The following is a 26263-nucleotide window of genomic DNA, read 5'->3' as shown; positions in this document are numbered from 1 at the left end:
GATCTCTTGACCTTGTGATCCACCCGCCTCGGCCTCCCAAAGTGCTGGGATTACAGGCGTGAGCCACCGCGCCCGGCCCGAAATGTGCACCTTAAGGCTAGTTGCAATGCCAATCTATTTTATACTCTCTTGATTTCCCAGTAACCTCCTCTTCTGACCAGCCAAGAAAATATGACTAGTTTCATATTTTTATTTTAGTTTTTATTAATTATACCAGGTATAGCCAGTTAGCAATCTATGGCTTAACTTTTCCACTTAACCATAAGAAATGCTGGCACATTCTGCAGATGTTTTGAGGTCGGGGGACTAGATTTCTTACTCAGTCTCCTGGGCTCCCCAGATTAACCTGCAGTCATTTTCCAGGATGACTGTGCACTGAAGAAGGGAAAGTAATCAAACTTTAGGGGATTACTGAACACTCGTTCCACAAAGACACTAATTCCCAAAGAACCAAAGTGTCACTGTGGCCCACCAGTCAGAACGGGACTGATGCAGGGCAGGTGATCCATGGGGTTTTAAGCTCAGGTCCAACTCACAGTGGGCCCCCAACCCCACCCACAACTGTGGGTATTTCCCCAGTTTCAGGATATATAACTGGAATAGACACATGCAGCAACCACTAAAATCCCCACATGAAATTCAGTTTTTTTTTACTGTTAGAAACAAAATTTACTAATTCCCTTGCCTAGTATAATCTGACAGTTGTACGAGATTAATAAGAGTCACAAATTTAGCTTTCTTCCCAGAGAGGGAGAAAACAGGCAGGTTGTTTGGAGATAGTAAAAGGATCTGAGGTAAATTAGCCTTTGAAAGCCTACTGGGTTCCATGTATTATTTTAAAAGTTTATCATGTGAACTATTCTCAATTTACTAGACACCATTTTACAGGTGGGACAACTAAAGCTCGAAAGGCTTCAGAGCCTGCCCAAGGGCCCTGCCGTGAGTAACCGGGGAGGACAGGGGACAGCCCCCATAGCAAGCCCTCCCCACAGACCATGCTGTCTCCCAGTTTACAGAGGGCTAAAAAGTGTACTTCCAAGAGAGGCAGGCCAGCCTGTGGGACAGTTTTACTACCTTTCCCTCAAGTCTGACAGTCAGGTGACCAAAATACACATTTTGTATCTCAAAACATATCCTATGCCACAGTTCACAGGAAGAGGAATCTAAGCAGGTGTCTCGCATCTCATTAGTCATGGAAATTGATCGGTTGTGCTGAAATTCCCAATAAAACATGGCTGGCTTCACTGAGAAATGGGAGGCCAGCAGGCTCAGCATAAGGAGAAGCCAGTAGGAACTTTGGAAAGACAGGCACTTCCTGGAAAGAAATACAAAATGCCCTGGATTTTACAAGCCTATTCTTAAGCCTCCACCAGAAGTTAGCTTTCCAGGTTTCAGTCAACCCCACTTAAACAATTTCTGAGCCCATATTGCTCTGAGACACAGTGGTGTGGTGAGATGAGGGGGACTCCTGCCCTTACAGAGGCTTCTGGTTAGAAGCAGAATGACTACAGCTGTGAGAACTAGGAAGCGGGCCCAGATCTGCCGAAGGAGTTGGGGGAGAAGCTGGGATGAAAAGAAGGCAGGCTGAGAATAGCTGTGAGAGGCCCTGCAGCTGCGTCTTCCAGGATGAGGGGAGTGGGCACAGGAGCATGGGGGTGTGCGCCAGGAACACAAGTAGTCTGGGTAATCACAGAAGAGTTCCAATGGATGTGTTGAAATGAGGCTGGAGCTATTCTTAAGGCGGATTTAGACTCTAAGAAATGGGAAGTGACTAAAAGTTCTGATATATTTTATTTATTTACTTATTCTGAAACAGTCTAGCTCTGTTGCCCAGGCCAGAGTGCAGTTAATCACACAGCTTACTGCTGCCTTTACCTTCTGGGCTCAATAAAGCCTCCTGCCTCAGCCTCTGGAGTAGCGGGGACTACAGGTATGCGCCACCATGCCCAGCTATCTTTTTTCCCATTTTTGGTAGAGATAGGGTCTCCTTATGTTGTCCAGGCTGGTCTTGAACTCCTGGGCTCGGGCATTCCTTCCACTTCAGCCTCCTTAAATATTGAGATTATAAGCATGAGCTAGCACACCTGGCCACTGACGTATTTTAGAGATACGTTGCTTACAGAATCTACAAGTCACCCATTTTAAGCCATACCATTTTAAGTAAGCCATATAGGCTGCTGAAAACACTGCGGACACACCAATGACTAAGTCAACCTCTGATTTCAGAGATGTTAACGTGTGAGAGTGTATCTTGGACAATGAAACAAGCTCCATATGGAGGCATGAGGGGTTGGTGATGGGAGACAGACTAGTGGCAGGCTGACTTATCAAGAGGCTCTGAAACCTGACGAAGTGAGGGTTGGCAAGGGAGGAGGTAACAAGAGGATGTGAAAGGTCTTAAAAGTTCAAGATAAATAAAATTTGTAACTTGTTACATCAGATGGAAAGGAGGAATTCAGAGAGTGCTCTGCCCAGTCTTCTGTTACTCTAAACTGCTATCTATTCAGATGATAATTACACTTCCTCTCACAGGTGAGGAGACTGAGGAACAAAAGATTAAGTAACTTGCCTAGTTGAGGGCAGGACCTCCAGTTTCCATAGCCTAGATTCTCAGCAGAAGCACTGCGACTGCCTTAGCGCCAGCAGCACCTGGATGTGCTAGTTCCCACAGCGGACTATGACGCATGCCCCAAAGAGCTTAATGTTCATCCAGTCCATCGTGATGGTTCAACCACACAACAAGCAGATTTGTCTTTCTGCAGAGGACTAATTAGGACTAGGATGACAGCAATTCAGCAATACATATGTAAGTCTTACAAATGCTCAATCCATTTGAAAGAAAAATCCCACTTGAGGAATTTATTCCAAAAGTGCCAAAAAGACACAAAACAAACAAGCCCCCCTCAACCCACCCAACAACGAAACACACACCAAACACCAGAAATACCCAGAACTGGTATTCCATACAGAATAAGTGAAAGTGAAGGACTGGAAAACTGTTCAAGAATGAGAATGTGGAACAATTAACTACGGTATTGCCAACTGGCTGAAAGTTAAAGGACCGTATTATACTTCAACAAAAGCTTACTTAAAAAGCCAAAAAAGAAATTCACATAGCATATAATAAGTAAGTTTTAATGTGAAGGGGGGAAAAGGCAAAATATAAAAATCACAATGTCTAAGAAAAAGGATTAGAGAGAACCCAGAAAAATGGAGTTTGAATAAATAATTGCTGTAGCCATCCCTGTTTAATTACGAGTTGTACATTAAAATACTTTAGTTAAAGAGCTGGCTCAGCTAAAGATCTGTTCTGAGAAGCTAAAGACATGGACCCATCCTGGCACATCTTCCCAAAACAATACAAGCATACGGACAAAGTGTTGGTCCCATTCACAATGATTTTGGGCTGTGATGTCATTATAAAGAGGCCGGGTACCATAGCAACACCACAGGGTGTGTCCAAAGTACTTCCTAAGATTAACAGAATTGTTACGATGGCTGCCCGGGCAAAACAGTGTCCAAAAGAGGACAAGCGAGAACCCACTGGCAGACACGGGCTGTAAAGCCAGCCAGGCCTGGGGTCAACATTCCCTCTACTACCTGTCCCCTGACCTCCCAATTACATAGCTATATGATCCTAGGCAAACTTCTTAAGACATCAATAATCTGTTTAATTTTCTATAAATTGAGAAGAAACACCCACATCACTATAAGGCTTCATTGTGACAGACAAAGCACCTTGAATGGTGCCTGGACACCAGAGCAGACTGCTACTGTGTGTGAATTATGCTAATGTCTCTGGACACCACTGGCAGCTGTCCAATACAGTCATAAGGCAGCCTGTCAAGAACATGGACACTGGAAAGAGCATCTGGATGTAAACCTAGGCCCTGATCTTTCTCTAGTGCTATGCTGGACAAGTTACTTGACCTTGATGGATATTAATTTTCTTATAAGAACAGGTTATAAAAACACCAACTTTACAGTGGAGATGATTACATGAAAAAGGAATATGAAAATACTATGAAACACTAGCCATTACTACTTGAAACATTACAGGGGTTTGTTAAAATGTAGAATCCACCAGCCAGGCAGACAGTTGGAGTACCCCTAATCCATGGCTCAAGTATCTCTCTCCATATGCATGGGCCTTGCCACACACCTAAGCCTCAGATCTTGCCAGGGTTGTTTCTGATTTACCCTTTTACAACTCATCCTTCCTTTCCCCAGATTTAGCCCACATTCCTGGCAGCTGATTCCCCCAGAGAAGCTCTCACAGGCTGCAGTGAAGTAACATCTGTTGTACTGTAACCATCTCTTCCATTAGATGAGGCACTCACGGTGGAACGAAATGAAGTCTCTGGGTTCCCCACAGTATACCACACACACACTTAGGTGGACATTAAGAGCGTGAAATAAATCAAGATAAAAGTCATGAGCTGGAGAGGTGTAAAAAGAGAAAGAACACAGACAGCAGTAGTAGAGTATATGTAGAATATGGAAGTTAAAGACAACTAGGTCTGGATCCAGAATTTAGAAGACACTAAGAGGATTCCTAGCCCTAAAGTTACCAGCAAAGGCCAAATTTGAGGTGAAAATGAGCAACTACTTCGAGTTCTACTTAGGAAGCACTCCTCATGAGTTGACACTATAAAAAGCCTTACCCAATGCAACCCCCAATTAACCAAAGCTCTCAATTAAGGAAGGCTTCCTTATATCTCCTGGGAGTACCTAAAATCCCCAAAGCATATAAAAAGCAGTTGGTCAGGAGCAAAGAGGGAAGTCTGTGTGGTTGCCCCAAATCATTCAAGAGTAGACCAGAGAGAGCAGGTGGGGTCCCTGGCAGCTGAGACACAGAAGGAACCAACAGAAATCAGCAGTGTCACAAACACTGATCAATCTACAACTAAAAACAAAGAGGAGCGATTGGTTTTTGTTTTTGTTTTTTTTTTTGAGACAGAGTTGCTCTGTCACCCAGGTTGGAATACACTGATGCGATCTTGGCTCACCGCCTCCTCGGTTCAAGCGGTTCTCCTGCTTCAGCCTCCTGCGTAGCTGAGACTACAGGTGCCTGTCACCATGGCTGGCTAATTTTTTGTATTTTAGTAAGACAGGGTTACACTTTGGCCAGGCTGGTCTTGAACTCCTGAACTCAGGTGATCTGCCCACCTTGGCCTCCCAAAGTGCCGGGATTATAGGCATGAGCCACCGTGTCCAGCCTGAGCCATCAGTTTCTGAGTAAAATATGATTATGCCCATTTTATAACCAAGAAAAACAGAAGAACCTAGAACTTAAGCCACCTGTCCCAGCAGTACCTCACAGCAATTAAGGAAGCATACTCAAGTTTGAATGTCTAGGCTTGAATCCTGACTTGGTTACTTGCCTAGCTGTTTTACATTGGGCAATTTCATTAACCTTGGGGCCTCAGTTGTCTCACCTGTAAAATGAAGATAATCACAGTACAGACTTCACCTGATACACAGCAACTTGCAGGTTTCAGCTCTTATTTACAAGGTGAAATTGGGACTAAAACCTTCTGACTCAGAGTCTAGCATTCTACTGTATCCCATTAACTTACGTTTCCCCAATGCCAGCCAGCTCACTGCCTCTTGACCTGGGGGCTCTGTAAACTCTGAGGCCCAAGCCACAGAATAAGATTCAGAGTTGCTTTCTAAGGGCCAGGGAAGGAATGGCCTTGCTCTGCTCTGAGGTTTCGTAGGCACTCGACAAGTTGGGGAAGTTTGCAGGCTGACAACCTGTCTACTGCTAAGACCCTGGTCTCTCCTATACTGTTATAGTTCCCCCTCAGCTACTTCCTTTCCCTGCTTCCCCAATGCCCACAACTAAACTCCCGGAGAACTGTACCATTTGCTAGGATGCTACCACTTGTGACCCTGCATTATGTTCATGTGGGCATGAGTCCTCTGCATGCCTCACGGAGAAAACTCTGCATAGCCTCTTCTAATATAGTAGCCTGGCTCGAAGCCACTTGGTGTGCAGGCAAGATTACCTTCCAAGGCCTTGGTTCCCAGTCACCTAGAGGCATGAATATCAATCAATTGGTAAAGCAGAATTGGTAAAGAACAATTAGTATTTTATCAAGTTGAGTGTAAGCTAGGCCCCAGCTCTTCCAAACTTTTATTCTGTTGTATGAGTCTTGAGTTTGTCCTGGATTTGTGTGTGTATCCTCACTTGCTATTTGTTACAAGAATCAGTGTGTGCCTTAAGGCAACAATTTCTGAGATTGACAAGGACTCAGACTTGCCTGCTGTCTAAGTAATCTTGAACTTTGTTTTAGGCGCATTCAGGACGGGCCCTCTAACAATGGAAAACAAGGGGTAAATGCAAACTGCTGTTGCCTTCACTCCTCTCTTTATAAGACATAGGCACCAACCCATCAAATAATTTACAGGATTGTTAATATGGTTTTTAAAAGCTGGGAGGCCGGTTTGAGTGCTGTCACTAACTCATTGCGGATTAAGTTTTGTCCCTTTTCTGGACTTCTTTTCCTGTGAAGCAGACAGCCAGGTCACACATCTAAGACCTCTTTCTATTCCTCCAAGGCCTCTGCCATCTGAATTTTTCTGGGCAGGACTTGTTTGGTCTGTGCACAGAACAGAAGGAGACAATGCATTTATCAAACCAAACGGAGTAAGACTCAGAACGGCATTTCAAGACATTTCTCTTTTTGATACTGGATTATTTTACTGTCCAAATAGTGAAACAGATTCACTTTGTTTCTTGTCTATCCACAATCCTAGGCACCCTACTTTCAAGCCCATCTTCTCCCAATTCTCTTTCCTCTCAGTTCTGTACAAAGCCCTTGCCAATGAGTTGGCTGGTCATTTCCTCCAGTGATCCTGAATAGCATTTAAGTCTTCTTCTAGTTCTCAAACTTTTCAAATCTAAGTTCCTTTGGGGGAAGGAGTGGTGTGTTTTGCTTTGCTTTTTCTTTCCCTAAAAATACCACAGTAGGGACCCAGCATTTGGTTTGGTTGAGACTTCAAGACCGATTCCCACTTTTTGGCCTGTTTCAAAATCATTCTGAGTTGCAGGAGGCAGGGCCATGGGTGATTGCAAAGGACTCTTCTGTCTAATGAGAGGGCAGAACCAGGTTATCTCTAGGATTCCTTCCAGCTCTAACATTACTGGATGGTATCTGCATGCTGTAAACCCAGGGCCCCAGGACAGATCAAGACCGCTTTGGAATCCCAAGTAAGGAAAATTTAACTTGGAGTAATTTCGGTCTTTGCTATTTTATTAACAAACAAAAATGATTACCTATTTACTACTTGAAAAATCAACACATAGCAAGTGTCATTTTCATAAGCAGAAACAATACACATTTTCTTCACTACTCTGTCTCTGGGCCCTGAACACCATAGTCGTTCAAATATCTTGAAGACGTCAAACAACCGAAAGGGACATATCCAGTACGCGGCCTAAAGCAAACGATTTCATTCTTCTAGGTCTCAGTTTTAGTTCACAAAGGGAGGACAAAAACACCAGTGTTTCTGTCAACTTGGTGTGCCTGACAAGACAGAAAATAAGGTGTGTTCGTGGTGAAACAAGTTTGGGAAACTTGAAGGGGTGAGGGTAGAAGGGTACAGAACATGGTGCAAACTGAGAAAAGGCAGCGAATTCCTATGTGGAGCACTTGTTGACATTAATCATTTGTACAGTGACCATATGTACCTAATGTCATAGGTACACATCCACTATCTTACAGTAAAGGAACGCTCCTCATAGGATTTGAACAATTTGCGCCATGTTTTGTGTGGTCAGTCCTGGGATGAACCAGAGGGTCTAATCCCAAAGTCCATGGTAGTAACCACTATGCAATGCTGCCATGAGTCACTGTGGAATTCTGACAAATCCTTTGGGTGAGGAAAGTCTACACAGTATTTATATGTTGAGAGAGTAAGCAAGAACTTCAAACTGAGGTTGAAGGTTCAAGACTGGCATCAATGAACTGAGGACACAAGGAGTAAACATTTGGCAAAGGAAATTCCTACATCGAGCAGACTTATAGCAGGAAGTCCAGACCGTTCATTGGCAGTAGAGAAGACAGTCTGAGAATGGAAGGACTTGGAAATAAGTGATATGCTCCTAGAATATAAGTAAGAAAAGAATCCTCCGGGAGCCTTTTTTTTTTTGGAAACAGGTCTTGCTCTGCAGCCCAGGTTGTAGTGCCTCTGCAGGATCATGGCTCACTGTAGCCTCAACCTCCGAGATTCAAGCGACCCTCCTGCCTCTGCCTCTTGAGTAGCTGGGACTATAAGGCTGTGCCATCATGTCTGGCTAGTTTTTTTTTTTCTATTTTTTGTGGAGTACCAGGGTCTCACTTTGTTGCCCAGGCTGGTCTCAAACTCCTGGGCTCAAGCCATCCTCCTGCCTCCCGAAGTGCTGGGATTAGTTGTGAGTCACTGTGCCCTGCTGGACGTCTTTTTAAAACAAAACCACTCACGCTGGGGAGAGGGTGGGCTTCTCAGAATGGATGGGACAGGGATGGACATAAAGGTAGACATCTATTTAAAGGAATCTAGGTGATACTGATTCATGTTTCCAATTCCACTGTCAAACAACTGACTTGGCTTGTGGGATCTTTCAGTTGGGCAAAAGCTCCAAAGAAGATTTTAGGAGACCACCCCCTCCAAACTCACCCCAAATCCTACCCATTCTTAAAAGTTCATCCTCAGGGTAGGGTGAACAGCATTACACCTTTGAAAGGACCCAGGCCTTGAATCAAAACAGATCTGGGTTCCCCATCACTTAAGCTCTGAGAAACCTAAGGAAACAGGAGCACAGTCTAACTTGCCTTTCAAGCGGATTAACCCTGATCAAGTTATTTGTTCACTTCTAAGCCTAGTTTCCCTATTTATAGAAACAGGACAGAATTTACTTTTGAAGTTATTACCTAAAAATTACTTCAGCGCTAAGACCACAGCTGGGACTTGGATTAGTCAACTTTCTTCCCCTGGATCCTCCTGCCTCAGTCTTCTCAAACTTTCCACTGCCCCTCTCCTCCTCTCCGTGCAGACATCTAGCTAATAGTAGTAGTACGAACAAGGCTTGTGGGTACTGAGTAGTTAGGGTAAACACGTTCCCTAACTGCAGTCAAAACCAGGAAATTAAGGTAATTAGTTCTTCCAGGACTGGAAGACCTCTTGCCTCAATGAACCCCATTTTCCTTCTAAGTAAAACCATTTCCCAGCCAGCCTCTGAGGTTAAGAAAAAGATTAAGATTGTAAAACAATGGGAAAAGATGTTGGATGCTTTGTTATGTGACAGCTCTCAGGCCACCTGTGAGGGCTGTCAGCCTGCATGCTTCGGAGGACCAAGCTAGAAAAACGCCAGTTTGCTTGGCTGCCTGGGATGAAGGGCTGGGGGCCTCAGAGGAAAAGGCAGACTAGACCACAAGAGTTTAGGGGTGGGAGCTGGAGGGTGTTAGGAAACTTGGAACCAGACAGGGCGAGGGTGTGGGTGGGTCCAGTGAAGTTTTTTCTTTTTGTTCGTGTTGGGAGGGAAAGAGAGAGACCCTAGAGGGTGAGTGGGCTCCGCAGTTCTGCTACTAGCTGAACCCAACCCCTCCTCCACTCCCTGACCGATCTAAAAAGGTAGTAGACATTTAATAACCGTAGCTCACAATTACTGAGCACCTATTAAGTTAATGGTTAGCACCTAAGCTCTTGTTATTAAAATACCAGCCAACGTTAGGCCCAGAAACTGATCCTGGGACCTGAAAAGAGGGCCGAGTTCCTGCGCCTAGGAAAGGAGGGTGTGTCCGGGCACAGGGTGACAGGAACCAGGTCTGAGGCCTAGGAGGGCCGGGAACAATGTGGGCCAAACTATCCGGAGAGCAGAGGATCCAGGCCTTGCAAGTGTGGAAAGGCCTGCGGTGCTCCTACCTTTCAGTGAGGTCTCCACCAGGCGCAGGTAAAGCTGCGAGCTCTTATTGCCGTGACTCATGCGCTGGGCTAGCCCGTTGCGCTGCAGGACGCACTCCTCAAACTGCACGACGTTTTGGTGCCGCCGCTTGAGGCTGGTGAGGGCCCAGAATTCAGCCAGCGCTAGCTCCACGTTCTCGGGGGCGTCGCAGCGGATCTTCTTGACCGCCACTCGGGCCCCGCTGCGCCCGGCCACTGCCTCGTAAACCACGCCGTAGCTGCCGCGCCCGATCTCCGCCAACAGACTGTAGCGCGGCCGCGCGGACCCGCCACCGCCCTCCGGCCGTCGCCGCGCCAGGTAGGCCTCGCCCGGGGCCTCGGTCGCCACCGGATCCATGGCCTGGGCCGCCGCCACCGGCCTCAGCTTCGTGCTGGGCGCCCGCGGCACTGGGCTTCGCCTTTTCCGCTCCGGGCTTTGTGTACCTCTGCGGGCGCCGTCCTTCCCCGTTTCCATGGCTGCGGGCGGCGGGGGGAGCAGCAACGGCGCTGCCCGGGCCCCCCCTGCCTCATCCCTCCGTCCGGCCCCGGGACGCGGAGGAGCGGGACCTTGGATTGTGACCTGCGGGCCAAAGAATCGGTTAAACAACCAGGCCGAGACGGGGAGGCCAGGAGAGTAGGCCGCGGAGCGTCCCACCTCCTCCTCCTCCCCCGGCCGCCGCGGCCCCTTTAAGACGGAAGCCACCGCCGCTGATTGAACGGGGGAGGGGAGGGGAAAGCGGGAAAGACGGAACCACTGGGCAGCAGCTCAGAGGGAGAACCGGAAAAAAAAGCACAAACTCTCCTCTTTCTGTTAGTTTGTCGTGTGGCGATGAGAAAAAGAAGACACAGCAAGCTTAACGCCTTCTGAAAACCGCCTTAAGATGCGATTCGGCTGGCGGAAAACTTTTTCTTTGCCCAGGCCCCTCCGTGACGCCCCTCCCCACGCCCCGCCTTGTGTTCTCCCGGGTGTAAACAGTCCATTGAATTAAGCCCTAGCGGAGCCCCGCGGACCGACCCAAGTCCCCGAGGGCTGCGGGTAGAAGAGATTGGCTAAAAAGTTCGGTTTCTCGGAGCGCGACCGGCCGAGGAACCCGACTGCCCTCCTCGAGCGCGGAGGCAGCGGCAGTAACTCCAGCCTCGGTGCTGGCCCTTCAGTCCTCGAACGGCACCCTTACCTGGCCCGCGCACCTCCACTTCCGGGCAGTTCGTTTCACCCCCGGAGCCCCTGACTGGGGATGGTCCGCTCCGCGCTGGGGCTGCCTCCGGGACCGAGCTGCGCGGGAGGCGGTAGCCCGAGTCCGGCGTGCGGCCGGTGTTTCTGCTGCCGCGGCGCTCGCCGGGGAGGCCTGGGCTCCTAGGCTCCCGTGGCTTTCCACGTGTTCGCGCCAGCTGAGCCCTTTACATAACCTCTTTATATAAGCTGCACCTCCCGCCGGCGCCCGGGCCAGCGGAGACTCCTGGTGGCCCATCCCCTGGGAGGCCAGCCGAGTGAGTCCTGCGCCGCCCGGTCCTGCCAAGGTCGACGGAGCAGCCGCAGCCGAGCGCACCAGCACGCCTCGCCGGGGCCCAATCACCGGCGAGAACACCCAGCCAACAAAAAATAGGCGCCAAATTCCCGTGATCCGCGGCGGCCTCCCAGTCTCCGCAGCGGCCCGCGCACCACGACCCCTTCTTCTCGCCTGACCTGCGTGAAGACCAACAGTCCGCAGTAGGCGCCTAATAAATACTGATAGGGTGATTGTCTTGGTCGTTTGATTCATAGCTCGGGTCTGGGAACATTAGGGAGTGGGTTGGAATCCTGACCTTCCCTCCTACCAGCCCAGTGATCTTGTGCAAATCATTGCCGCACCCTGAGCATCGTTTATCTGATGATCCTCTGCAAAATGGATTAAATGGGTCTTAATTCTCAGGAATGGTAGAACCAAATGAAATACATAGGTAGAGGCTAATTGGGTGTGGGGCTGAGTTATTCTCAAAGCTCCATTTAGGCACAGATTTTTGAGTATTTTGTTCTGTGCATTGTATTACAGTGTAGGCCTAGTGGGTGCCCAGTGTTTGTTAACTGAATCTGCCGATACCTATTGAACACCTGTAATGTGCTAGGTACTGTTCTAAGTCACTGGGGAAAGAGCAGTAGACAAGGCAGTTTCAGCCTTGGTTGAGGCTCTGTGTCACTGCAGGAGACAAACCACATGGGTGGCCTTGGGCAAGTTAATCAACCTTCTTGTGTGTTTTTTCCTCACCTGTAAGAAGATTCACAGAGGTTATACAGATAAAGCACTTAGGACAGCCTTACACACAGTCAATGTTAAGTATTAAAGGTTAATTTTTGCCAGTGATAAGTGTGATGGAGAAAAAGAATGAGCTAAAGAGTGCTTGTTGGGGACAGGCTATTTCTGATAGCGTATTTGGTAGCTGAAAGCCTCTAATTTTTTTGTGATGAAATTTCAAATTTACACGTAAATTTCAGGAATCATAAAGATCATATACTTTTCCACCAGAATGACAAATTATTATATTTTGCTGCATTTCCATATCTCACACACACACACACACACATATTGTGTGTGGATATCCATATGGTTTATACCTGACAAGAAAGGGAATCAGTATATGGTATGTAGATATTCACGCGCACACACACAGGCTTATATAATGTATATATTCTTTTTTTACGACATCATTTTAGAGTTTCCAACAAGCTTCTTTCTTCCAAATATTTATGTGTGTTTCCTTTAAAAAGGCATTATCTTGCATAATCTCTGTACAGTGATCAAAAGTCAGGAATTTTAACAATGATACAATTGTTTTATTTAATACACTCCATCCATATTTAAATTTTGCTAATTGTCCCAATCATGTTCTTTATAGCTATTCCCCAGGATCCCGTTCAGGATCACACGTTGCACTGAGTTGTCATGCCTCTTTAGTTTCCTTTAATCTGGAAGGGCAGTTATCCAGCCTTCGTCTTTCATGACCTTGACATTTTGGAAGAGTACTGGTGAGTTATGTTATAGAATGTCCCTAAATTTTGATTCAGATGTTTTCTTATGATTACATTCAGAGTATGCATATTTTCCTCCCCCACCCCCCACCCCACACCACCTACCCATCCCTTGCTATTCTGAGAGGGTGAGGGTTTGCATTTTCTGGCAGAAATATTACTGAAAAGAGTTGCCTCCTCAGGGCCTTTCATCAGGAGGCACATGACATTGTATTTGTCCCAGTATTCATGGTGTTAACTTCCATCATTTGGTTGAGGTTGTGTAGGGGGAGGTACCTTCCACCATAAAGTTATGATTTTTCCTTTTGTAACTATTAAGTATCCTGTGGGAAGATATTTTGATACTATTTAAATATCCTGTTCTTCATCAGACTCTTACCCACTGGTTTTAGAATTCATGCTGATTTTTGCTTGAAACAATGATTATGGTTGCAAAATGGTGATCAGAAGGTCTTTTTAAACATGACCATTAACCATCTTCATTAACTGTTCTTACCCTCTCCCATCCTCTGATTCCCCCTTGCCCCTTCCCAGCCTCTGGTAACCATCATTCCACTCTCTCTCTCCATGGGTTCAATTGTTCTGATTTTTAGATCCCACAAATAGAACATGCAGTGTTTTTCTTTCTGTGCTTGGCTTATTTCACTTAACATAATGATCTCTAGTTCCGTCCATGTAATTGCAAATGACTGAATCTCATTCTTTTTAATGGCAGAATAGTACTCCATTGTGTATGAGAACCACATTTTCTTTATCCATTTATCTGTTGGTGGACACTTAGGTTCCTTCCAAATCTTGGCTATTGTGAACAGAGCTACAACAAACACTGGAAAATTGAAATACTGATTTCCTTTCTTTTGGATATATACCCAGTGGTGGGATGGCTGGATTATATAGTAGCTCATTTTTAGTTTTTTTTGAGGAACTTTCAAACTGTTCTCCATAGTGGTTGTACTAATTTACATTCCCACTGACAGTATATGTTCTCCACATCCTTGCCAGTATTTGGATTGCCTGTCTTTTGGATATAAGCCATTTTAACTGGGATGAGATGATATCTCATTGTAGTTTTGATTTGCATTTCTCTGATAATTAACAGTGTCGAGCACCTTTTCATATTTCTGTTTGTCACTCGTATGTCTTTTTTTTTTTTTTGAGAAATGTCCATTCAAATCTTTTACCCATTTTTAATCGGATTATTAAATTTTTTTCCTATAAAGTTGTTTGAGCCTTTGATGTATTCTGTTAATTCCTTGTCACATGGATAGTTTGCAAATATTTTCCCCCATTCTGTGGGTTGACTCTTTACTTTGTAGATCGTTTCCTTTGCTGAGCAGAAGGTTTTTTAACTTGATGTGATCTCATTTTTCCATTTTTGCTTTGGTTGCCTGTGCTTATAGAGTATTACTCAAGAACTCCTTGCCCAGACTGATGTCTTGGAGAGTTTCCCCAAAGTTTTCTTATAGTAGTTTCACAGTTGAAGATCTTGGATTTAATTCTTTGGTCCGTTTTCAGCTGATTTTTGCATATGGCAAGAGATAGGGTTCCAATGTCATTCTTCTGCATGTGGACATCCAGTTTTCACAACAGATTGTCTTTTCCTCAGTGTATGTTCTTGGTATCTTTGTTGAAAATGAAGTTCATCGTAGGTATATGGATTTGTTTCTGGGTTCTCTATTCTGTTCCATTGGTTTATGTGTCTGCTTTTATTCTGATACCATGCTGCTTTGGTTACTGTAGTTCTGTTGTATAATTGGAAGATTTGAAGTCAGTTAATGTGATTCCACCAGTTTTGTTGTTTTTGCTTAGGGTAGCTTTGGCTGTTCTGGGTCTTTGATGGTTCCATTTAAATTTTAGGACAGTGTTTTCTATTTCTGTCAAGAATGTCATTGGCATTTTGATAGGGTTTGCATCGAATCTGTAGATTGCTTTGGGTAGTATGGACATTTTAACCAATATTGATTCTTGCTATCCATGCACGTGAAATATCTTTCCATTTTTTGGTGTCCTCTTCAATTTCTTTCAGTGTTTTATAGTTTTCATTATAGAGGTCTTTCATTCTTTAGTTAAATTAATTCCTAGGTATTTAATTTATTTGTGGCTATTATAAATGGGATTACTTTTTGTGTGTGTGTGATGGAGTCGCGCACTGTCACCCAGGCTGTAGTGCAGTGGCACAATCTCAGCTCACTGCATTCTCCACCTCCTGGGTTCAAGCAATTCTCCTGCTTCAGCCTCCCAAGTAGCTGGGACTACAGGTGTACACTACCACACCCAGCTAATTTTTTGGTATTTTTTTTAGTAGAGATGGGATTTCACCATGTTGGCCAGGATGGTCTTGATCTCTTGACCTGGTGATCCGCCTGCCTTGGCCTCCCAAAGTGCTGGGATTACGGCCATGAGCCACCGCGCCTGACCACTATAAATGGGATTACTTTTTAAGTTTCTTTTTCACATTGTTCACTGTTAACATATAGAAATGCTACCGATTTTTGTATGTTGATTTTGTATCCTACAACTTTACTGAATTGATCAGTTCTAATGGTTTTTTCCAGATATAAGATCAATAATATGCAAATAAGGATAATTTGACTTTTTCCTTTTCTATACAGATAGCCTTTCTTTCTTTCTTTCTCTTGTCTGCTTGCTCTAGCTAGTGCTTCTAGTACTGTGTTGAATAACAGTGGTGAAAGTGGGCATCCTTGTTGTGTTCCAGATCTTAAAGGAAAGGCTTTCGGTTTTTCCCCTTTCAGTGTGGTACTAGCTGTGGGTTTATCATATATGGCTTTTTTATGTTGGGGTATTTTCCTTCTACCCCCAGTTTTTTTTTTTTAGGGTTTTTATCATGAAGCAATGTTGAATTTTATCAAATGCTCTTTCAGCATCAATTGAAATGATCATATGGTCCTTGTCCTTCATTCTGACAGCCTTATTTCAACTTAATTACGTCTTTAAAGACCTTATCTTCAAATATAGTCACATTCTAAGGTACTGGGAATTATAACTTTAACATGAATTTGGGGTGAGGAGAGACACAATTCAGTCCATAATAGCCCCTTTGGCATTTGGCATTTGAATTGAAACCTGAATGTCAAGAACCCAGCTCTGAAAACTAATAGGAAGTCATTCCAAGAAGAAAGTAGAACAAGTACAAAAGCCATGAGATGGGAACAAGCTTGTTGTTAAACCAGCCATTTGTTAAGACTTTGAAATGGTACAACCCATTTTGGGGAAAAAATAAAAACAGTTTGGCAATTCCTTATAAAGTTAAATATATATCGACCCTGTGGCCCAGCAATTCCATGTCTAAGGTAAGTGAAAACTTCTGCTAATAAAGTGACTTGTATAGGAATTCACAGTGGCTTTTCCCATAAGAATTCCAAACTGGAAAATGCTGCAATGTTCATCAGTAGATGAATGGATAAACGAATTGTGGTATTCCCATACAAAGAAATGTTGCTGAGGGTGTGTTTGTTAAGGGAGGAATAAAGTATTGATACAACAGCATGGATGAATCAAAATAGTTAGGCTGAGTGAAAGAGGCCAGGCACAAGAGAGTACCTGCTAGATGATTCTATATACAATTCTTAACAACGCAAACTAATTTATAGTGACAGAAAGCAGGTCAGTAGTTGGGGTAGGAAGGATGGATGGAAAACAAAAGGACCTGAAACTTTTTGGGGTGTTGGGTTATCTGGACTGTAGTAATAGTTTCAAGGGAGGAATATATTAAAATGCTTCAAATTGTACCCTTTAAATTAGGTGTAGTTTATATAAATCAATTTTACAACTTTAACTCAATAAAGCTAAAAAAAAATTGGGGGAAAAAGTATATACTATAATTCCATTAATATAAAGTCAAGCAACAATGGTCTAGGGTGGCAGAAGTCATATCAGTGTTTGTCTTTCCTGTGGGAATTGACTGCTAAGGGCCACAGGGGAATTTTCTGGGTGATGGAATTTTATTGTATGTAAATTATACCACAATAAAGTTTAATTGAAATGTGAAGAAAACCAAAACCTTGTAGCCACTAACACTTGTGTCCTTACTTAGCAGTTTCTAAGGACAGAAGCCTGCACTGTGCGGCCCTGCCCCATCCCCGTATCACTGGCTTCATAGGTTGAGTACAGCCAGCAGTGTCTTTCCTCCTGGCTAGTTTTCCTACCTGACTTTGTTTCTTTTTGTTTTCTAATACACATACATATTTTTTTATTTAGGCGTCTCATCTATTCATCCACCTATCTGAGACAGGGTCTTGCTCTGTTGCCCAAACTGGAGTGCAGTGGCATGATCATGGCACACTGCAGCCTTGACCTCCTGGGCTCAAGTGATCCACCTCAGCCTCCTGAGTAGCTGGGAGTGTGGGCACATGCCTCTAAGGTTTTACCATGTTGCCCTGGCTGGTCTCAAACCCCTGGCTCAGCCATCCTCCCACCTTGGCCTCCCAGAGAGCTGGGATTCCAGGCATGAGCCACTGCACCCAGCCTATTTACTTTTTATAATTCAAACTTTTATTTTAGATTTTGGGGTGCCCGTGCAGGTTTGTTACATGCATACATTGTGTGAAGCTGAGGTTTGGGATGCAATTGAGCCCATCACCCAGGTACTGAGCATAGTAACCAGTAGTTTTTCCACACTTGCACCCTCCCTCCCTGCCCTAGTAGTACACAGTTTCTATTTCTGTCTTTATGTCCATGAGCACCCATTTTTTACTCCCACATATAAGTAAGAACATGCGGTATTTGGCTTTTGATTTTCTGTTCCTGAGTTGATTTGCTTAGGATAATGACCTCCAGCTGCATCCCCTACCTGAATTTTGAGAGAGATTGAATGTGAAGTTCTGGGAGGACCACAAGGAGTGTGAATCTTTTTATATGCTATTAAGAGGGCCAAACTCCTTGATAAATTATTGATGGCTTGACAAAATTTTTAGTTTTTGACTTGCTTAAATTATGGAAGTAACCTATACTTAGTGTTGTAACTAATAGCCAACATTTACTAAAGTTTTCTATCTGCTAGGCACAGGGATTAACAAAAAATTATGACAATTCAATGAGGTAGTGACTTTCATTAGCTCCATTTTACAGATGAAGAAACTGAATGTGAAGCTGGCACAGCTGGGTTTCAAACCGAAGCCCCAGACGCTCCACCCCTCTTTATTCCACTCAGCCCTCTCCAAGCTAAGCAGTGTGAGCCTCCTTCTACATCTTTCTTGTTGGCAAACACGCCTGCCTTAATATCCCTGGAGCCTCAGACAGTGCCAAACACCTGAGCTCAATATTTAGTGATAAAAGAAAGAAAGGAAGAAGAAGAACAGCAGTGGAGTCTCACTCTGTCACCCAGGCTGGAGTGCAGTGGCATGCACGATCTTAGCTCACTGCAGTCTCCACCTCCTGGATTCAAACAATTCTCCTGCCTCATCCTCCTGAGTAGCTGGGATTACAGGCACCTCCCACCACACCTGGCTAAGTGTGTGTGTGTGTGTGTGTGTGTGTGTTTAATAAAGATGGGGTTTTACCATGTTGGCCAGGCTGGTCTCGAACTCCTGACCTCAAGTGATCCATCCATCTTTGCTCTCTGCACACAAGGAATCACTAACACTGGCTGAATAAAGCAGTGGCTACACTTTTACTGTAAGAAAAATCATTCATTTAATTAACATTTTTTGAGCCCTTAATCCTCTATGTACAAGGCAGTTTTGGAGCTGATATATCAGGATGAGCAGGAGAAAACTCAGCGTCTGCCTTTGAGGGGCTGACATAGACAATAAGACAGTGCAGTTATGCAATCTCACATCACAATAGTCCCATGAGGGACCAGAAAGTAAGCAAAAGATAGCAAGGGATGGGGTAGATGGTATTTTAGAATGGATGGTTTGGGGAAAGCTTTCTAAGAAGGTGACCATCGAGCAGGGAACTGATTTAAGTAAAAGAACAGATCAATTGCATCTCTACTGGAAGAGCTTTTCAGATCAGAGGGAAGAGCAAACGTGAAGGCCCTAGGTGAGAGGGAGCAGACAAGGAGGCCATTGTGGCCTGAGCTGAGTGAATGGGGGTAGAGTGGTGGGAAACATAGTAAGAGGGATGTATGGGATCGGATAATGAGGCTGAGACGTGGGGGCCATGATAAGAATGGTGGACTTACTGAGCACTTGTTATATGCCAAGCACTATGGTTGGTGATGTGGCTGGACAACATCGCACCTCCTTTCACAGGAGAATGCTGAGGCTTAGATAGGTAAGAACTGTCGCAAGTGAGAGGGCAGAACAGTAAGGCTGAGGTGGCTGATTCATCTCTGTACTTCAGGGGACTGAGGACACCCAGGGGGCAGGCAGCCCTGGGGGTGGTCCCTTGGGAAAGCAGAGAGCTTCGTTCTGGGAGGGGAGGGTGGATGAAATGAGGGAGTGTGGAGGAATGGAAGGTAGGGGACAGGGGGCTGAGACTGCTCCAGGTAGCTGGGAGGGGGATTATGGGGAGTGAGGAGGAAGGATTGGGATGAGGATTAAGGCTGGAGGTGGCATGGGGGCAGGGGCTGGGAATCAGGTGGTATGGTGGTTGTAGAAGGGAGAACTGAGAGTGGGAGAGGGTTAAAGGCAGAGAGGCTGGCACAGGGGTATAGGAGGAGAATCTCAGAGGAGCAGGAGGTGCTGAAGACAGAAGCTTGAGGTGGCTGCCTCAGTGAAGGAGATCCCCTGAGCAAGGAGTACTAGGAATCCCTGGGGGAGAGTAGGCAGCCGCCTTGGAGAGCTCCCCTCTCATAGTGGCTCTGGATTTCAGAGGGCTCCAGGAAGGCTGTTTCCAGGAAAACTGGAGCTTGTCATGATGCCTAACACCATGCAACTCGCAATAACTCTCTACATGGGAGATGCTGTTTTAGTCTCCATTTCATAGATGAGAAGACTGGCTGGGTGCAGTAGCTCACACCTGTAATCCCAGGACTTCGGGAGACGGAGGCAAGTGGATCACTTGAGGCCAGGAGTTCGAGACCAGCCTGGCCAACATGGTGAGACCCTGTCTCTACTAGAAACACAAAAATTAGCCAGACATGGTGGCGCATGCCTGTACTTTCAGCTACTTGGGAGGCTGAGGTGGAACAGTTGCTTGAACCCAGGAAGTGGATGTTGCAGTGAGCTGAGATTGCACCACTACATTCCAGTCTAGGCAACAGAGTGAGACCCAGTCTCAAAAGAAAAAGAAAGACAAATGGGAAGACCGAGGCTTGGAAGTTGTTACATCACCAATGACTGGAATACCTGGTATTGGAACCCCAGCAGCCTTAGGTTTGAGTATCCATGTTTTCAACCATTGGACCTATGGCTCTCAAGCTTAAGTGCCCAATCCACTGGCATCATCTGGAGAGCTGATTAAAACCCAGATAGCTGGAGCCACCCACAGTGTGACTAATTCAGTAAATCTTGGGTAGAGCTTGCTAATTTGCATTTCTGACAAGGTCGTAGGTGATGCTGATGTTGACGCTGCTATCCTGGAACCATGCTTCAAGAACCACGACATCACACTAATGTTTCTAGACTGAGCACAAAGCAGAGGGAATTGGAGAGGGTTTGAGTTCTGGTAAGAATTTGAGGATGAATAGGAGCTGAATCAATTACCTAGGAAACTAAGCAAATAAAACATGAAGTGATTATTAAAGCCAAGAAAACAAAACGATTGATAAGAAAAACATTGTAATCATCATAAACTACAACACTCAGCTGGAAATAATATTACATTGTCATTGTCATGTAAAAACACATTGATTTAACAAAAAATTATAATTATATTAGGAGACTTGGAGAGGGAAAGCGTGTCTTTGTATATGGTGGAGGGGGAAGAAAAAGAGAGATAACTAAATCCTTATCTTCCATGGCTGTGAGTTAATAAAAATTTTTTTAAATCAAGGAGTGATACCATAATTAAGTGTGGAAAAATAACTACAGAATTAAAGTTATTGCTTCTGGGATGGGATCAGAGATGAAACGGGATTTTTGTGACAAGTTTTGTGGTAGTATTTAACTTGTAATGGTATTTAACTCTTAAACATTATGTATATTATTTGGATTAAACTTGAAATTAAAAATAAAAGTGGAACTGCATTCATGCTCTCCCCTGGTAAAATAAAATAAATAAATAAATTAAATTAAATTAAAAATAATAATAAAAATAAATAAAAGTGGGCATGAGCTTTAGCCACCACTGAAGCAGCCTGTCAGCTTGGTGGCGCTGTTCAGCTTCTGGCCAGGGTTTCACCTATCCTTGTATTACCTAAACACATCTGGAGGGCTAACAGTAGTACCTTTATCACACTGGGGGAATACTGGATTAGAGAGACTGCATCCCGTAAGAATCAACAGAGAGGCTTTTTGTCTATTAAATGAGGGTCTCAGTTACAGAAAACAAAGATGGGTGCAGATAACAGCCACCCTGTCTCCAAAACTTAATGGATAGGTCTAATTTCAAGTGCTCTTCCTATCGGCCACTGAAAAGGCTAAGAATAAGAAATGTCCAACATTTCTCCCTCTCCTGTTTGGGAATGGCATAAAAATCTTTGTCAGGCTATGTATCTGAATATTTGCTGCAGGAAATTGGTTGCTAAGTTCTTAGGAGTTGTTTATGATTTTTGGAAAGCTAAAGGGCTACACTGCCAAACGAGTGGGGCAAAGTCCTTAATTCTGCAACCACTGGGACATTCCAAATAAATTACTGGGGAGTCTGGTTAAAATGTACACAACCATAAGGCAACAAAATATACTCGTTAATCAAAATGTAAAGTGATAAAGCCTTTTAGACAGGAAAATTGATAATTCATTGTTTATTAATATAATTAAAAACTCATATACTTTGATCAGCAATTCCATTTCTAGGAATTTATCCTATAGATATACTCACCCAAGTGTGGAAAAATATATATGCAATAAAGATTTTATTGTGGTGATGTATATCTAATAATAAAATATTAGAAACAATACCAAAAGCAGAGGATTGGTTACACAGAGTTGTATATTTAAATACAATATGCCCATCAAAAGAAGGAATTAGCTCTATATCCACTGCCATACAATACATATACACAATATTTTGTTACATAAAAAAGCAAATGCAAACAAGCATCTATAATATGACCTCACTTTGCCTAAACATGTGTACTAATTGCTAACCTTCACTGAGTTACTTCTCTGTATTCGGATGATTCTAAGTGTTCATATGTAATAACTAATTAATCCAGTAAACCTTAGGGTATATTTTATTTTTATCTCCACTTTCCATAGAAACTGAGGCACAAATAGGTTATATTACTTTCTCAAGCCCGTACTACTAAAAAGTAATGGAACTTGGATTCCAACCCTGATATATCTGATTTCAAAGCTCTTGATCTTGAACTAGCACATGATATAGCCTTCATACTTACATGTTAATTTTTGTATACATAATGGAAACATTTGTGTAAATAATACTGTAGATGCCAAGAATTCTTCCTAGGTGATTCTTTCACTTTCAGCATTATTTTATTCATTTTACTTTATTTTTGAGAAAGAGTCTCACTCTGTTGCCCAGGCTGGAGTGCAGTGGCACAGCCTTGGCTCACTGCAACCTCCACCTCCCAGTTTAAGCAATTCCCTGCCTCAGCCTCCTGAGTAGCTGAGATTACAGGAGCATGCCACCATGCCCGGCTAATTTTTGTATTTTTGGTAGAGACAGGGTTTCACCATGTTGGCCAGGCTGATCTTGAACTCCTGACCTTGTGATCCACCTGCCTCAGCCTCGCAAAGTGCTGGGATTATAGGCGTGAGCCACCATGCCTGGCCTCAGCATAATTTTATATGATTTATACTTTTTATGTGTCTATTTGGGTATTAATTTGAGTTCTTTTTTGTAGGTATTAAAAAATAAAATTCAGTTTAAAAAGCAAGTAATATACAATAATGTAGAATGTACTTCATCATTCATTTGGTCAATGAGTACTTGTTAAGCCCTTACTGTTTGCCAGATTGGGGACTGAGATTAATGGAACTCAGTTCCTATTGCAGAATAACTCATGCTCTGGTGAAGACAAAGAAACATCCAGGCTTGAGTCTTTTCCAGCTCTGTCACACTGTGATGCTAGTGTGGTTAGTCAGTGAGAAATGAGGCTGAGCCAATTATCAGCACTCACAGTGTGCCTCTTTCAACTAACGGGAACCAGGGTCTATGCTGGGCCCCGAACTTCATATACTACCTTTCTTTCTCAATAGAAAATGTTATTTGTTCAACAAACATTCACTCTATGTTAGGCCCCATGTGTGAGTTGGGGATCCCAGGATGAATAAGGCAGGATCCCTGGTGATAAAATCTCACCATATGGTGAAGAAAACTGATTACCATTCTCCCTTGGTGAAAATAATAACTAACATTTAAGAAGCATTTACCAGACATTGTTATAAAAACTTCTCGATATAATAATTTATTGAATTCTCAATCCTGTTATTATTATCCTGTTATTATCTCTATTTGACAGATGAGGAAACAGAGACTTGGAGAAGTTCTGCAGCTTGCTTGAGATCACACAGTTAGGAAATTGGCCAGGTGTGGTGGCTCATGTCTGTAATCCCAGCACTGTGGAAGGCTGAGGCAGGTGGACCACCTGAGGTCAGGAGGTTGAGACCAGCCTGGCCAACGTGGTGAAACCCCGTCTCTACTAAAAGTACAAAAATTAGCCGGGCGTGGTGGCAGGCGCTTGTAATCCCAGCTACAGAGGAGGCTGAAGCAGCAGAATCACTTGAACCCAGGAGGCAGAGGTTGCAATGAGCCGAGATCGAGCCACTGCACTCCAGCCTGGGCAACAAGAGGGAGACAACATCTCAGACAAACAAACAAAAATTAAAATGTTTAAAATTTAAGTATAAAAACTTTAAGTTTCAATTTAAAACCTTTAATTTTCCTTGATGGCAAATGGTGTTGAGCATCTTTTTATGTGCTGTTTGCCATGCTTATGGTCTCCAGTGACATGTGTATTCAAATCTTTTGCCAGTTTGGTGGGGGGCAGGGAGTTGTTTGTTTTATTACAGGCTTTCACCTGTAATCCTAGCTACATGGGAGGCTGAGGCAGGAGAATGGCTTGAACCCGGGAGGCAGAGGTTACAGTGAGCTGAGATCTCACCACTGCACTCCAGCCTGGGCGACAGAGCAAGACTCCATCTCAAAAAAAAAAAAAAGAAAAGAAAAGATCACACAGTTGGAAACTAGATCAGAGGAGTCTTACCTGGAGAAGTGCTTAGAAGAGCACAAAGAGCCCACCTTGTGGTAGAACAGTCATAATAAAAATAGTATTAACCACTGTAACAGTACTTGTTGCAAATCATACAAAGCTTTGTGGGATTTAAAGGGCTTTCACCTATTAGACATGTCTCAACATTGGGTGACCCAAAATACAAGCTGTCCCTCTCATTTGTCAGACTAAGAAGATTGCAGAAGAGAAAATATATTTCCCATATATTCAACTCAAATATATAAATTCATAAGATGGTATAAATAAATATCCAGGTATAATATTTATTATTTTAGGTACATACACATTTTCAGGATTACTTAGAAATATTGGATTCTCTCCCATTCTTCCATTTCACAAAACAATTTCTTCCATCTCTTTCTGAGCACCTTTGATCTCAGTCTCTTTGTTATCACTGGGGATGATTTCTGTGTCACTCAGCCCACTTTCTAGGTCACATAATTCTCACTCCTATCTAAATTGTGATCCAGCACTTTTTGAGCCTTTATATGTTGCTGTCTCTGAAATATTTTATCTTAGAAGTCCCAGTGCACTAAATCTTAGCACAGATTGTTTTTCCATTTCTCCCATTGGTTTATATTTGTGATCACAACATCCAAACATTTAATGCATTGCTTTTCAAAGTGCTCTTTCTTAAGGGTTACATCTTTATAAAGTATGTGAAGTCAGCCCCTAGTGTAATGACTTACATCCATGTGAAAAATTGTTTGCTTTTATTTTTTTTTTAACTACTTCCTTCAGATGACTTCTATAGATTGGTCTTCCTCCAACGATACTCTGTTGTTTAAAAGAAAGTAATTGAGAGAGTCTAGGGAATATGAAAGATTCTGGGAGCCTTTGTAAGAACTTGAATATACGCAACTCTTTCTTCTGAGAGATTTTTTTTTTTTTTTGTGGGTGGAATACCTTGTGTTATGTCCAGGTATATACTGTATGTTAATTTCATTTCATTTCTTTTTGAGAGAGGGTCTCGCTCTGTCACCCAGGCTCAGGCACAGTGCCGTGATCACAGCTTACTGTAGCCTTGACCTCCCCAGGCTCAGGTGATCCTCTTGCTTCAGCTTCCCAAGTAGCTGGGACTATAGGTGCATACACCATACCCAGCTAATTTTTGTAGAGACTGGATTTTGCCATGTTGCCCAGGCTGGTCTTGAACGCCTGGGCTCAAGCGATTCACCCACCTTGGCTTCCCAACGTGCTGGGATTACAGGTATGAGCCACCACTCCTGACCAGACTCCATTTCTTCAACATGCAAGCCAACCTGTAGAGGTCTATATGGTGGGCACTATCACCATTTAACACATGAATAAGTTGAGACTCAGAAGGCGAGGTGCTTTGTCCGAGGTACCTAGCAAGTGATAGAGCTGAGACACAAATCAAACCCTGTCTGATTCTCTTGACTCACCTCTCCCATTAAAGCACTGAGAATGTTTCTAAACCAGCTCCCTAATTTAGATTGCTGGCCCTCCGTAAGTGTGTGAAGCTGTGTTGACAGAATGCTAACACTGATTAATTAATTATTCTTTTATTGCCTTATGGTTGTAGAACTGTGTGCAGTATTTCATAAAGAAAATGACAAAGCAATTTGCAAATATAAAACCCAGATGCTTAATTTTAATTTTTGGGTTTCTGTTTCAAATCCATTGCAAAACAATGTGGGTTGTTTACACTATAACTCAACTCTCCAGTACTTACAAAGATCCGGGAAAGCTGCTCCTAGGTCCTGAAGTGATGTATTGGCTTGCATTTCTTTTGTTCTTGAAAACCAGCTCTTTGAGGAATGAAGTGGGAAGAGTCAGTGGTGGCTTACTTCTGAGTGCAAGGTTACCTACAGTGGTGTGTGTGCTGGAGTTGGTTCCTCTGGGCTTGCGAGAGCTGACTGTGTGCATCTCTTTCCGACTCTGTTCGGTGACATCATGCTGGGAGCTTGAAATCAGCCACAGTGGGAGTATTTACACTATGGAAATGGGCAGCTCTACAAATCAAGTCTCCTTCCTTCCCCCTCCCCTGCAGCCCCTCCCCAAAATGATTTAACCTCACTGTGCCTTGGGAATAATAAGAGTGCTTC

The 26263-nt window shown here is 43.8% G+C and overlaps 1 protein-coding gene and 1 long non-coding RNA gene across 3 annotated transcripts in view; one reads left to right on the top strand and one right to left on the bottom strand.

The window, feature by feature from the left end:
* Window positions 1-11421, bottom strand: part of STK35 (serine/threonine kinase 35) — a 41101-nt gene extending 29680 nt beyond the window's left edge. For both annotated transcript variants that reach the window (XM_017504727.2, XM_017504728.2), the window contains exons 1-2: window positions 11103-11421; window positions 9910-10507 (exon numbers count right to left, since the gene is read on the bottom strand). In XM_017504727.2, coding sequence (XP_017360216.1) covers window positions 9910-10507; window positions 11103-11396 — 892 coding nt within the window. In that variant the 5' untranslated portion in view covers window positions 11397-11421. The remainder of the gene's footprint in view (window positions 1-9909; window positions 10508-11102) is intronic.
* A 153-nt stretch (window positions 11422-11574) lies between these two features.
* LOC108286732 lies at window positions 11575-16940 on the top strand. The gene is made up of 3 exons (XR_001818045.2): window positions 11575-11661; window positions 12799-12928; window positions 15859-16940. It is a non-coding gene; the product is annotated as an uncharacterized LOC108286732 (long non-coding RNA).
* The last annotated feature ends 9323 nt before the right edge of the window (window positions 16941-26263 follow it).

The sequence above is a fragment of the Cebus imitator genome, unplaced genomic scaffold (genome assembly GCF_001604975.1).
Source record: "Cebus imitator isolate Cc_AM_T3 unplaced genomic scaffold, Cebus_imitator-1.0 Scaffold328, whole genome shotgun sequence".
NCBI classification, from domain to species: domain Eukaryota; kingdom Metazoa; phylum Chordata; class Mammalia; order Primates; family Cebidae; genus Cebus; species Cebus imitator.
The sequence above is the reverse complement of the archived record's forward strand: the minus strand, read 5'-3'. Positions and strand labels throughout refer to the sequence as shown.